Source organism: Eleutherodactylus coqui, chromosome 1 (assembly GCF_035609145.1).
Source record: "Eleutherodactylus coqui strain aEleCoq1 chromosome 1, aEleCoq1.hap1, whole genome shotgun sequence".
Classification (NCBI taxonomy): domain Eukaryota; kingdom Metazoa; phylum Chordata; class Amphibia; order Anura; family Eleutherodactylidae; genus Eleutherodactylus; species Eleutherodactylus coqui.
In genome coordinates, this window is record NC_089837.1 from 118,611,403 (window position 1) to 118,626,320 (window position 14,918).

Here is a 14,918-nt window from a genome sequence, read left to right on the forward strand (position 1 = left end):
CTTTAGTACATACCGCTCATTGAGCACTATGTACGCAGGAAAGGAGAAGGCAGAAGTGGTTGAAAACTGCTTCTCCCTTCTTTTCTGGGTCCTTAGCTGTGTCTTACAGCCGAGAACCAGACCTGCTCCTGCTTGATTGCAGGGGCAGAGGCTTTAATCCTACGCCGTACTTCTAATTTAGGCTGGGATTAATGCCCAGGACCAATCGTCGTATACGTATGACACTTGGTCCTGTAGGGAGATAATGAAGACCATTTAGAAAGCTGCAAAAAAGAAAAAAAACAAAACAAAAAAACATAGTGCAAAAAAGGTGTCCATAGCCTCCAATACACTAAACAGGTTACCACCAGAGGCTCTGTTTCTTCTTGATTGAGGATCTACTGTTGAAACATGAAAACAAATACAAACAATTTAGAATTTATTCAGCAGGGTAACATTTTTATTTAAGAAGAAACATATTGCACATACAGAACTGGATACATTTCTAAACAATATTTGTAAAAAAAAACCAAACATATTCCTGCCTCTGCTCTGCAGACATAACCTGTCAGCCTGCTGAGACAATGGTCATGTAGATATCATGTGACACTATTACAGCACATACACGGAACAGGGGCTATTGATTAGAAGAATTGCCAAAGTATATAAAAACTGCAATTCACATTTTGTAATTTGGGAAGATGCTGCGATCCTCCAGCACAGCTTTCAGGGCATTCCCTCTGTGTGCAGATCGGCAACGGTTTCCCATTGTTATCAATAGGGAACCTTGCATCACATGCTGAGGGAACGCCCAAAGATAGGACATGCTGAGCTTTTTTTCCCTGACGATGCAGGGAGAAATTAAAAACAAAAACAGTCATCCCATTCAAAAAGAATCCTTGCGCGATTTTCACAGTCCTGCGAAAGCGGCCTAAAATCAGATAATATATTGGTTTCACACATAGGGTCTTTTTTTTCACCAGAAAAGGAGAGAGAAGATGAGCACTTGTCATCTAGTTAGTGCTCTACATTGTGGCATATGCAGGGTTAAGCTGTTGTTGCTGACCACAGCATTTAAACATTTTTACAAGAAAAAAAAAAATTACGTCACTAGACTGGAGGTGACGGTTATGTAGCAAATATTTTTTACATGAGACAATTTCAAAATCTACAATAGAAGAGGGACATTTCTGTGAGGGCTTTTTAAATTTTTATTGAAACTGTTAGGGGGTTAAGTCCTTACTTTGGCGTCTTTGTCCTTCACCATCTGCTTGTGGAGGTTCAAATCTGCTCATTCTGCCTTTTGTTTTGTGCCGTTCATCCCTCTCTTCCTGAATCCTAAAAGGAAAAACACAACTCAGGTGAGGGCGGCTTTACATGGGACAAGTATTGGGTGACAAAAAAAAACAAAAAACAGTTATTTCCAACGATAGCTGTCCCGCGCAAACACAGAACCCAACAAGATAACTGAGCAAGATATCACTCAGTCAATCGCTCAAAGCCACCAATGAGCAAGTGCTCGCTCAGTATAAACAGGCAATCATCCGGCTTTGAAAGACTGTCTGTCCACAGTGAAAGGAGGTGGGCGTCTACGCCATTCAAACCATCACTCCTGTGTGAAAGCACAGGAAACAAAGTCATTGGGATGACTTAAGGTGCATTTACACACACAGATGATTGCTCAAAAGTCATCAGAAACTGACAGTTTTGACCGATTATTGTGCATACCGTATATACCGGCGTATAAGACGACTTTTGAACCCCGAAAAATCTGCTCTGCAGTCGGGGGTCGTCTTATGCGCCGGTAATACAAAAAAAAAAAAAAAAGTGTAAAAAAAAAAAATTTATTACTCACCTCCCACGGCGTTCTGTCGCGCTCCGGCAGGATGTCGCTCGCTCCGGCAGGCTGTCGCTCGCTCCGGCAGGCTGTCGCTCGCTCCTCGTCCCCGGCGCAGCATAGCTTTCTGAATGCGGGGCTTGAAATCCCCGCTTCCAGAAAGCTAATACACACGCCGGCAGCCATGACAGCATTGAATGGCTGTGATTGGCTAAAGCACACGTGGCTTCAGCCAATCACACTATTCAATGACATCATTGAATGGCTGTGATTGGCTGAAGGCGCACGTGTTAGCAATCACACCCATTCAATGATGTCATTGAATAGTGTGATTGGCTGAAGCCACGTGTGCTTTAGCCAATCACAGCCATTCAATGATGTCATGGCTGCCGGCGTGTGTATTAGCTTTCTGGAAGCGGGGATTTCAAGCCCCGCATTCAGAAAGCTATGCTGCGGCGGGGACGAGGAGCGAGCGACATCCTGCCGGAGCGAGCGACATCCTGCCGGAGCGCGACAGAACGCCGTGGGAGGTGAGTAATGAATTTATTTTTTTTTCTCCACTGTATACCGGCGTATAAGGTGACAGTTGGGGGGTCGTCTTATACGCCCCGTCGCCTTATACGCCGGTATATACGGTAGGTACTAATGGGCTAATCAGCCTTTTAGTACTAAATTTGCATGTATTGCAGCAGGTGGTCTGTTCTCTAAATACATTACTATTGTTCTGCAATGGGACAACAGCTGCTAAAGCTTTAAAAAAAAGCCATCAGTCAACAATGTGATGCAGCAGCCAAAAAGGCAAACAACTCTGGGATATATTGAGAGGTATGGAGTCTAGATCACGTGAGGTAATTCTCCTCCTCTACTCTTCCTCAGTCAGACCTCATCTGGAATACTGTGTCCAGTTCTGGGCACCGCATTTAAAAAAAAAACAGACAAACTGGAGCAAGTTCAGAGAAGATTAACCAAGATGGTGAGCAGTCTGAAAATCATGTCCTATGAGGAACGGTTAAAGGGTCCGAGAAGATTTAGCTTGCAAAAAGGACGGCTGAGGGGAGACTTAACCAAACCACTTGCCTGACTCAGTCAGACATGCGTTCGGGAGAGAAAAAAAAAAAATGGAAATTTGTCTCCGAAGCATGCCATGCGACACGTGAGAGCGGCTCTTGGCCCATTGAAATGAATGGGCGATGATTGTTATCCGGTGGCAGAGGATTCCTTAACCCCCGTGGGGAGTCCCCTCATTGCTGAACACTGTAACAGTGCTGTCACAGTGTTCAGTGATGATGGGGCTCCCCGCTGCAATGATTTGCAGAGGGGGCTTGAAATATAAGCCCTCCCCCGAAAATTATCCCAAAACACGTGTTAAAAAAAAAATAAAAAATCTACACACCCACCTCTCCACCGCTGTCGGTGTCCAACAGGTTTTGCCGCATGGCATCCCAGCTCTGTACTGAAGATCTTTCAGCTGGCGGGGATCTTCAGTACAGGGCCGGAGTGCCACGCTGCAAGACCCACCGGACCCAAACAGCGGCGGAGAGGAGTGAGTAATATATAAATAATGGATGAGTGCACATATACATATTCATTTTTTTTAATTTTTTTTTTATAAATACAAGCTAGGGAGGACTTTCAGGGACGGGCTTATGTTTCAAACCGTTCCCCCCAAAAAATCACTGCTGGGATTGCCTGCATCCCATTGCATCATATCTCCTAAACTATACTAAATATTTTTAAAAACACTACACTCCCAAGTTCGGAAAGAATCATAGAATTTAAATTGGAAAAAAAAAAGCCTAACACATTTAACCCATAAATAACTTTAAAAAAAATGCATCACTTAAGTGGTTAATAGCAGTCTACAATTAGCTGAAGAGCTGTCACAGTGCAGGGGGATCTCTACCAACTCTACCATTCTATGAATGCCATCAGCGCTGTCCGTTGAGAACTCAGCGTGCGGTCCCTCTTATCAGGGACGATGGATGTCATGCTGACCTGAAGTCAGCGATGGGCACACATTTACACACAACGTTTATCGCTCAAAAGGTGTAAAAGGGCCTTTAATTGTACCTTGTACAGTCACCCTGAGAATAAGGCCTCGTGCCCACGGCTGGGTCGGATTCAGACTGCAAAACCTCACAGCGGAATCGGAACCAGCACCCCCCCAGAGATCTTATATACTCACCTCTCCGTATCCGCTGAGCGCGTCTCAGCCGGCAAGCGCAGCACATGACGCGCTGGGTGGTGACACGGAAAGTATCGCAGGACAGACGGCTTCTATTGACAGCAATGGGAGCCGTCAGTGCGCTTTTACGCATAATTAGAACATGCTGCGATTCTCACCCGCACGGATATCGGTACAGATTTCGCAGCGGGAGTCTGACTGCGAATTCCGCAGCGATAATCCGTCTGTGGGCATTGGACCTAAAGAAACGTGTTTAGAAAACACAGCTGAACATTCCCTCAGCTAGAGTTGTAAACTACAGTATTAAGGATTCATCTAGACTGTATAATAAAAAAACAAAAAAAAACACAAACACATTTGCATTTTTTCCTGGCAGTTTTCATAAAGGAGCCTACAAGCAGTGCACGTTCTGGCTTCAACTGTCTTTACAAAAACACATAGAATTTAATTATCTTTATATGTAATGTATGAAATGCATTTGTGTTGTAATATCACATAAAGGTCCCCAGCAGCATTCATACAAATGACATGTCAGCTAAACAAGCCAGCCAATCCTGGCCAACTATGGTGATGTCACTATGGACATAAGTTAATGGCGGCCAACTGTAGTTGGTCAAGGGACCCAAAATAGCAAAGTTTGAGAAAAAAAATAATACAGAAACAAAAGTAGCTTATTACTTTAAATTTTGAGTTAAAAGGGGTTGTCCAGTTGTAAACCACTAATTGTCTGGTCTCAGGGTAGTCCATTAATACCAGATCAGTTGTCCACTGGGCCAATGCCCTTGTGCATAGAGAGGATTTCTGTAGGAAGCAGATTGCTTGGTCCCCACTGAAGTGGCCCAGCTTGGTACTACAGATAAAGTTCTCCCTCATGTCAATGGGAACTTTGTCTGAAATAGCAAGCCATGCCAATGCAGTGGGCACAGAGCTGCTTTCTGCAAAAAAAATCAGCCCATCACAGGAGTGGACTGGTCTGGCAAGCAGCCTACTGGTGGGGATTCCAGGGGGCAGGCCCCTGCTGATCTACTACTGAAGGCCTAGAGTGAGGATAGGCCATCAATGGTTTACAGCTGGACATCCCCTCTAATGCCAAATATGTGAATATACTTTTATTCAGAGAATTTCCTAGTTTTCTGGCTCTAGAGAACTTCTACATTGCAGGCATCTCCGTGCTGGTCTATCAGAAGCTGAGCTCAGAAGACTTTCACTGAGTATTTGACACAAAGATGTACTTACTGCTTTAGTTCCTCTTTGAAAAGCTCCAGATTACTTTTCTTCTTCTCCTTCTCTCCTTTCTTTAGAGGCTATTAAAGAGGATATTTTTAGTAAACAGGATCCACTCACATTATCAGTAGAGATGAGCGAACACCAAAATGTTCGGGTGTTCGTTATTCGTAACGAACTTCCCGTGATGCTCGAGGGTTCGTTTCGAACAACGAACCCCATTGAAGTCAATGGGCGACCGGAACATTTTTGTATTTCGCCGATGCTCGCTAAGGTTTTCATGTGTGAAAATCTGGGCAATTCAGGAAAGTGATGGGAATGACACAGTGACGGATAGGGCAGGCGAGGGGCTACATGTTGGGCTGCATCCTAAGTTCACAGGTCCCACTATTAAGCCACAATAGCGGCAAGAGTGGGCCCCCCCCCCCTCCCAACAACTTTTACTTCTGAAAAGCGCTCATTAGCATGGCATACCTTTGCTAAGCACCACACTACCTCCAACAAAGCACAATCACTGCCTGCATGACACTCCACTGCCACTTCTCCTGAGTTACATGCTGCCCAACCGCACCCCCTCCCCCCCACAGCGCACACCAAACTGTCCCTGCGCAGCCTTCAGCTGCCCTCATGCCACACCACCCTCACGTCTATTTAGAAGTGCGTCTGCCACGACGAGGGACCGCAGGCACACACTGCACAGGGTTGGCACGGCTAGGTAGCGACCCTCTTTAATAGGGGCGGGGCGATAGCCCACAATGCTGTACAGAAGCAATGAGAAATACAATCCTGTGCCACCGCCATCAGGAGCTGCACACGTGGGCATAGCAATGGGGAACCTATGTGCCACACACTATTCATTCTGTCAAGGTGTCTGCATGCCCCAGTCAGACTGGTTATATGCACCTTAACAGTAACCGCGTTGGTGGTAATGTGGTGGTGACTGCGGACCTAGTACCACGGTTGTATTTTGTTGGTTTTCGGAATGCGGCCAGGATTAAGTGGGCCGTGGCGGGGGGATGGTGTGGGGGCTCTCGTTGTGTCGGTAAAGGTGAAATTCTTGGACTGCCACCAGACGAAGCAATGCAAAGACATTTGCCAAGAATGTTTTCCCTGTTGGAGGAGGAGGGGGATGTTTTTGAGGCACTACGTGTCCTCTCCACGTGTCCGTGGTTATATGCACCTTAACAGTAACCGCGTTGGTGGTAATGTGGTGGTGACTGCGGACCTAGTACCACGGTTGTATTTTGTTGGTTTTCGGAATGTGGCCAGGATTAAGTGGGCCGTGGTGGGGGGATGGTGGGGGGGCTCTCTAGTAGTGTCGGTAAAGGTGAAATTCTTGGACTGCCGCCAGACGAACCAATGCAAAGGCATTTGCCAACAATGTTTTCCCTGTTGGAGGAGGAGGGGGATGTTTTTGAGGCACTACGTGTCCTCTCCACGTGTCCGTGGTTATATGCACCTTAACAGTAACCGCGTTGGTGGTAATGTGGTGGTGACTGCGGACCTAGTACCACGGTTGTATTTTGTTGGTTTTCGGAATGTGGCCAGGATTAAGTGGGCCGTGGCGGGGGGATGGTGGGGGGGCTCTCTAGTAGTGTCGGTAAAGGTGAAATTCTTGGACTGCCGCCAGACGAACCAATGCAAAGGCATTTGCCAACAATGTTTTCCCTGTTGGAGGAGGAGGGGGATGTTTTTGAGGCACTACGTGTCCTCTCCACGTGTCCGTTCCATGTAAGCAATAGTAGCACTCAAGACAGGCCCCAGTAACAATTCTGAAGCAGCAGTATAGCGGGAGCGCAGTCTTCGTTCCATGTAAGCAATAGTAGCACTCAAGACAGGCCCCAGTAACAATTCTGAAGCAGCAGTATAGCGGGAGCGCAGTCTTCGTTCCATGTAAGCAATAGTAGCACTCAAGACAGGCCCCAGTAACAATTCTGAAGCAGCAGTATAGCGGGAGCGCAGTCTTCGTTCCATGTAAGCAATAGTAGCACTCAAGACAGGCCCCAGTAACAATTCTGAAGCAGCAGTATAGCGGGAGCGCAGTCTTCGTTCCATGTAAGCAATAGTAGCACTCAAGACAGGCCCCAGTAACAATTCTGAAGCAGCAGTATAGCGGGAGCGCAGTCTTCGTTCCATGTAAGCAATAGTAGCACTCAAGACAGGCCCCAGTAACAATTCTGAAGCAGCAGTATAGCGGGAGCGCAGTCTTCGTTCCATTTCAGTAGCCTTAGTATAGCCAAGGCACAAGTGACATTTATGTAGCTAAACTGTAGGCCAACCCCACACACCTTTCTGTACCATGAGTGCAGGCGAAGAACATAGAAATTACTATGATTACACTGTAGGTGAGGGCCCCAAAAAATTGGTGTACCAACAGTACTAATGTACCTCAGTAAAAATTGGCCATGCCCAATCAAGATGGCAGGTGAATCGCTTTGGTTAATGTGGCTTAAGTGGTAACTAGGCCTGGAGGCAGCCCAGTGTAACGAAAAATTGGTTCAAGTTAAAGTTCCAACGCTTTTAAGCTAATTGAAACTTAGAAAAATTGTTCAGAAAAATTATTTGAGTGAGCCTTGTGGCCCTAAGAAAAATTGCCCGTTCAGCGTGATTACGTGAGGTTTCAGGAGGAGGAGCAGGAGGAGGAGGAGGAGGAATATTAGACACAGATTGATGAAGCAGAAATGTCCCCGTTTTGGATGGTGAGAGAGAACGTAGCTTCCATCCGCGGGTGCAGCCTACGTATTGCTTACGTATCGCTGCTGTCCGCTGGTGGAGAACAGAAGTCTGGGGAAATCCAGCCTTTGTTCATCTTGATGAGTGTTAGCCTGTCGGCACTGTCGGTTGACAAGCGGCTACGCTTATCGGTGATGATTCCCCCAGCCGCACTAAACACCCTCTCCGACAAGACGCTAGCCGCAGGACAAGCAAGCACCTCAAGGGCATACAGGGCTAGTTCAGGCCACGTGTCCAGCTTCGACACCCAGTAGTTGTAGGGGGCAGAGGCGTCACCAAGGATGGTCGTGCGATCCGCTACGTACTCCCTCACCATCCTTTTGCAGTGCTCCCGCCGACTCAGCCGTGACTGGGGAGCGGTGACACAGTCTTGGTGGGGAGCCATAAAGCTGGCCAGGCCCTTAAAGACTGTTGCACTGCCTGGGATGTACATGCTGCTCGATCTACGCACATCCCCTGCAACATGGCCCTCGGAACTGCGCCTTCTGCCACTAGCGCTGTCGGCTGGGAATTTTACCATCAGCTTGTCCGCAAGGGTCCTGTGGTATAGCAACACTCTCGAACCCCTTTCCTCTTCGGGAATCAGAGTGGGCAGGTTCTCCTTATACCGTGGATCGAGCAGTGTGTACACCCAGTAATCCGTAGTGGCCAGAATGCGTGCAACGCGAGGGTCACGAGAAAGGCATCCTAACATGAAGTCAGCCATGTGTGCCAGGGTACCTGTACGCAACACATGGCTGTCTTCACTAGGAAGATCACTTTCAGGATCCTCCTCCTCCTCCTCCTCCTCCTCAGGCCATACACGCTGAAAGGATGACAGGCAATCAGCCGGTGTACCGTCAGCAGCGGGCCAAGCTGTCTCTTCCCCCTCCTCCTCATCCTCCTCATGCTCCTCCTCCTCCTCCTGTACGCGCTGAGAAATAGACAGGAGGGTGCCCTGACTATCCAGCGGCATACTGTCTTCCCCCGCCCCCGTTTCCGAGCGCAAAGCAGCTGCCTTTATGGTTTGCAGGGAATTTCTCAAGATGCATAGCAGAGGAATGGTGACGCTAATGATTGTAGCATCGCCGCTCACCACCTGGGTAGACTCCTCAAAATTACCAAGGACATGGCAGATGTCTGCCAACCAGGCCCACTCTTCTGAAAGGAATTGAGGAGGCTGACTCCCACTGCGCCGCCCATGTTGGAGTTGGTATTCGACTATAGCTCTACGCTGTTCATAGAGCCTGGCCAACATGTGGAGCGTAGAGTTCCACCGTGTGGGCACGTCGCACAGCAGTCGGTGCACTGGCAGCTTAAAGTGATGTTGCAGGGTGCGCAGGGTGGCAGCGTCCGTGTGGGACTTGCGGAAATGTGCGCAGAGCCGGCGCGCCTTTACGAGCAGGTCTGACAAGCGTGGGTAGCTTTTCAGAAAGCGCTGAACCACCAAATTAAATACGTGGGCCAGGCATGGCACGTGCGTGAGGCTGCCGAGCTGCAGAGCCGCCACCAGGTTACGGCCGTTGTCACACACGACCATGCCCGGTTGGAGGCTCAGCGGCGCAAGCCAGCGGTCCGTCTGCTGTGTCAGACCCTGCAGCAGTTCGTGGGCCGTGTGCCTCTTATCGCCTAAGCTGAGTAGTTTCAGCACGGCCTGCTGACGCTTGCCCACCGCTGTGCTGCCACACCGCGCGACACCGACTGCTGGCGACATGCTGCTGCTAACACATCTTGATTGTGAGACAGAGGAGGAGGAGGAGGAGGAGGGTGCTTTAGTGGAGGAAGCATAGACCTCCGCAGATACCAGCACCGAGCTGGGGCCCGCAATTCTGGGGGTGGGTAGGACGTGAGCGGTCCCAGGCTCTGACTCTGTCCCAGCCTCCACTAAATTCACCCAATGTGCCGTCAGGGAGATGTAGTGGCCCTGCCCGCCTGTGCTTGTCCACGTGTCCGTAGTTAAGTGGACCGTGGCAGTAACCGCGTTGGTGAGGGCGCGCACAATGTTGCGGGAGACGTGGTCGTGCAGGGCTGGGACGGCACATCGGGAAAAGTAGTGGCGACTGGGAACTGAGTAGCGCGGGGCCGCCGCCTCCATGATACTTTTGAAGGACTCCGTTTCCACAACCCTATACGGCAGCATCTCAAGGCTGATGAATTTTGCGATGCGGACGGTTAACGTTTGAGCGTGCGGGTGCGTGGCGGCGTACTTGCGCTTGCGCTCGAACACTTGCGCAAGCGACGGCTGAACGGTGCGCTGAACTACACTGCTGGATGGGGCCGAGGACAGCGGAGATGAGGGTGTGGGTGCAGGCCATGAGGCGGTAGTGCCTGTGTCCTGAGAGGGGGGTTGCATCTCAGTGGCAGGTTGGGGCACAGGGGGAGAGGCAGGGGTGCAAACCGGAGGCGGTGAACGGCCTTCGTCCCACCTTGTGGGGTGCTTGGCCATCATATGTCTGCGCATGCTGGTGGTGGTGAGGCTGTTGGTGTTGGCTCCCCGGCTGAGCTTTGCGCGACAAAGGTTGCACACCACTGTTCGTCGGTCGTCAGGCGTCTCTGTGAAAAACTGCCAGACCTTAGAGCACCTCGGCCTCCGCAGGGTGGCATGGCGCGAGGGGGCGCTTTGGGAAACACTTGGTGGATTATTCGGTCTGGCCCTGCCTCTACCCCTGGCCACTGCACTGCCTCTTGCAACCTGCCCTGCTGATGCCCTTGACTCCCCCTCTGAAGACCTGTCCTCCTGAGTAAGCGTTGCACACCAGGTGGGGTCAGTCACCTCATCGTCCTGCTGCTCTTCCTCCGAATCCTCTGTGCGCTGCTCCCTGGGACTTACTGCCCTTACTACTACCTCACTGCAAGACAACTGTGTCTGATCGTCATCGTCCTCCTCACCCACAGAAAGTTGTTGAGACAGTTGGCGGAAGTCCCCAGCCTCTTCCCCCGGACCCCGGGAACTTTCGAATGGTTGGGCATCAGTGACGATAAACTCCTCTGGTGGGAGAGGAACCGCTGCTGCCCAATCTAAGCAGGGGCCCGAGAACAGTTCCTGGGAGTGCTCCCGCTCCTGAGCAGGTGTTATTGTAGTGGAGTGAGGAGGCTGGGAGGAAGGAGGAGCAGCAGACAGAGGATTCGGATTGGCAGCAGTGGACGGCGCAGAACTGCGGGTAGACGATAGGTTGCTCGAAGCACTTTCTGCCATCCAGGACAGGACCTGCTCACACTGCTCATTTTCTAATAACCGTCTCCCGCGTGGACCCATTAATTGGGCGATGAATGTGGGGACGCCAGAAACGTGCCTCTCTCCTAATCGCGCAGCAGTCGGCTGCGACACACCTGGATCAGGAGCTTGGCCTGTGCCCACACCCTGACTTGGCCCTCCGCGTCCTCGGCCACGTCCACGTCCACGTCCTCTAGGCTTACCCCTACCCCTCAGCATGCTGTATTACCAGTGATTAGATTTCCCAGGCAGGAAATAAATTGGCGCAAGACTGCAGGCCAAATATAATTTTTGCCCTTTTTGGAAAACGAAAGGCCCCACTGCCTCTAGTGAATGAATTATCTAAGTTTAATAACTGTGCTGTGTCCCTGCTTATGTGTCACAGAACGTGAGGGTAGCAGAGTTATTAACTGTGGCAGAGCAGGTATTTTTTTTCCCAATTAAGGAAAGCAAATGGCGAACCCAGCAGTAAAGCGTAGCTGGCTGCGTATGATTTAGCAATGTTTTTCACGCAGCTCACACGTCTCCACAGGCGTAAGGACGGACACAGGCTGGACAAATAGATTTGTTTTCAGTTTTTTCCCACCAACAGGCAGCACTGCGTATATTCAATGAACCTGCGAAGTTTAATAACTGCGCTGTGTCCCTGCTTATGTGTCACAGAACGTGAGGGTAGCAGAGTTATTATAACTCTTGGAGAGCAGGTATTTTTTTTCCCAATTAAGGAAAGCAAATGGCGAACCCAGCAGTAAAGCGTAGCTGGCTGCGTATGATTTAGCAATGTTTTTCACGCAGCTCACACGTCTCCACAGGCGTAAGGACGGACACAGGCTGGACAAATAGATTTGTTTTCAGTTTTTTCCCACCAACAGGCAGCACTGCGTATATTCAATGAACCTGCGAAGTTTAATAACTGCGCTGTGTCCCTGCTTATGTGTCACAGAACGTGAGGGTAGCAGAGTTATTATAACTCTTGGAGAGCAGGTATTTTTTTTCCCAATTAAGGAAAGCAAATGGCGAACCCAGCAGTAAAGCGTAGCTGGCTGCGTATGATTTAGCAATGTTTTTCACGCAGCTCACACGTCTACACAGGCGTAAGGACGGACACAGGCTGGACAAATAGATTTGTTTTCAGTTTTTTCCCACCAACAGGCAGCACTGCGTATATTCAATGAACCTGCGAAGTTTAATAACTGCGCTGTGTCCCTGCTTATGTGTCACAGAACGTGAGGGTAGCAGAGTTATTATAACTCTTGGAGAGCAGGTATTTTTTTCCCCAATTAAGGAAAGCAAATGGCGAACCCAGCAGTAAAGCGTAGCTGGCTGCGTATGATTTAGCAATGTTTTTCACGCAGCTCACACGTCTACACAGGCGTAAGGACGGACACAGGCTGGACAAATAGATTTGTTTTCAGTTTTTTCCCACCAACAGGCAGCACTGCGTATATTCAATGAACCTGCGAAGTTTAATAACTGCGCTGTGTCCCTGCTTATGTGTCACAGAACGTGAGGGTAGCAGAGTTATTATAACTCTTGGAGAGCAGGTATTTTTTTCCCCAATTAAGGAAAGCAAATGGCGAACCCAGCAGTAAAGCGTAGCTGGCTGCGTATGATTTAGCAATGTTTTTCACGCAGCTCACACGTCTCCACAGGCGTAAGGACGGACACAGGCTGGACAAATAGATTTCTTTTCAGTTTTTTCCCACCAACAGGCAGCACTGCGTATATTCTATGAATAATAACTGTGTTGTGGCCCTGCCTATACAATTCTTTCCCTGCAGTATCAATGGAGGGTGCAATGCTCTGCAGAGGCGATTTTGAGAAGCCCAAAAAAAATGCAGCACAGCCAACAGCAGCCTGGACAGTACTGCACACGGATAAATATGGCCCTAGAAAGGACCGTTGAGGTTCTTGAAGGCTACACTCACTCCTAACACTCTCCCTGCCTATGCAGCACTTCTGTCCCTAATGCCAGGTGCAACGGTCTGCAGAGGCGATTTTGAGAAAGAAAAAAAAATCCCACTGCTAACAGCAGCCAACACACAGCTATCAGTGGCCCTAATAAGGACCTTTGGGGGGTCTTGAAGCCTACACTAACTACCAATTCTTTCCCTACAGCAGCTCCGGTATAAACAGCACTGTCCCTCATCTAACTCACACCGCATCTGAGGCGAGCCGCGGGAGGGGCCGACTTTTATATTAGGCGAACACCTGATCTCGCCAGCCACTCACAGCAGGGGGGTGGTATAGGGCTTAAACGTTGCAGGGGGAAGTTGTAATGCCTTCCCTGTCTTTCAATTGGCCAGAAAAGCGCGCTAACGTCTCAGGGAAGGAAGTGAAAGTAACCAGAACACCGCATGGTGTTCGTCACGAATAACGAACATCCCGAACACCCTAATATTCGCACGAATATCAAGCTCGGACGAACGCGTTCGCTCATCTCTAATTATCAGCACTTGAATGAAGATTGAGCAGACTCAGTTTCCCTTATGATGGGAAATGCAAAACGCACCACACTGCAAATGTATTAGCGCTGGTATTTACAGAGTCAATCTAGAGCCTGAAAGGGCAAAACAGTCAAACCTTTGGGACTTGTATGTAACAAACACTTTATTCTCTACCATCTATTTGATGTAAATAATTATCGCAAAGCTCTAGAAGACACATTGTCTAATTAGACAGCAAGCTGGATTGCTTGATAGTCAATGGCATTAATAGGGGAAGAGAGACAAGGTCAAAGTCTATTCTTGGGAAACCTTCATGTCTATTTTAGAGGGAACTGCATTTATAGTAAGTAAATACGTTGTTCTAGAAGACAAGCATGCCAATTAAAGGAGGATTCTAGTAATTCAACATGAAAGATGCTTCATAAGGAGATAACATGTAATTTTGCTATCTAATAGGCCAACTTGTTTTACAGATATACTTGCAGTCTCCCCCTGCTTAGTTCTCCATTGGTATCCAAGGGTTAGGACCTGTATGCATGAAATACAGTGATATTCCAGCAAAGTCCATTTTTATTGGCAATATAGGATAAATTGAAGGCATCTGTATTCTGTTAACCCGTTCCCGCTCCAGGGCGCAAGTTTACGCCCTGGCAACGGGGTAGTTCCTGCAACAGGGCGTAAACTTACATCCTGGGGATAGCGCGAGATCACTTATGATCTCGTGCTATCCCGCAGCAGGAGCCGGCTGTCAGTCATAGCTGGCCTCCGACTGCAATGCGTTTTCTCTCCCTATCATAAAAAATATAAAAGTTTTACGATGTAGTCTATGTACCCAAAAGTGGCACCAAGAAAAACCACAGTTTGCCACGCAAAAAACAAGCCCTTATACGGCCGCGTCAACGGGAAAATTAAAAAAAAAAAGTTATGACTTTTGAAAAATGGAGAAGAAAATCCGACAATCATTGCGCATGGCTACCTTATCCTTTCTGAATGCCGGTGAACAGAGGCTTGGCCTACAAGGCTGCGAGCTCAGAAACCCTGAGGATGGAGGTAGCCGCCACCAAGAATGCCACCCTGCAAGCCAAAAGGCAGGCTTGGACATTGCAAAATAGCTCAAAGGGATGAAACAGCAGCGTGTCCAGTACAAGATTTAGGTCCCAAGGTGGGACAAGAGAATAGTATTGAGGGGCGGCATGAGCAACCCTTTGTACAAAAGTACGGACAGAAGACTGAGGCGAGTGGGCATTCTAAAGGTATGGACAGTGCGGACACCTGACCCTTCAGGGAACTAGGGCCCAAGTCCATATCCAGCCCCTCCTG

At 48.9% G+C, this 14,918-nt stretch overlaps 1 protein-coding gene across 4 annotated transcripts in view; it reads right to left on the bottom strand.

Moving 5' to 3' along the window:
• U2SURP (U2 snRNP associated SURP domain containing) overlaps positions 1-14,918 on the bottom strand; it is a 67,114-nt gene that overhangs the window by 33,788 nt on the left and 18,408 nt on the right. For 2 of the 4 annotated variants that reach the window (XM_066599435.1, XM_066599419.1), the window contains exons 5-7: positions 5,238-5,305; positions 1,223-1,317; positions 348-380 (exon numbers count right to left, since the gene is read on the bottom strand). In XM_066599435.1, coding sequence (XP_066455532.1) covers positions 348-380; positions 1,223-1,317; positions 5,238-5,305 — 196 coding nt within the window. Of the gene's footprint in view, positions 1-344; positions 381-1,222; positions 1,318-5,237; positions 5,306-14,918 lie in introns of all 4 variants that reach the window. The other 2 variants (XM_066599426.1, XM_066599411.1) reach the window with 1 other exon arrangement.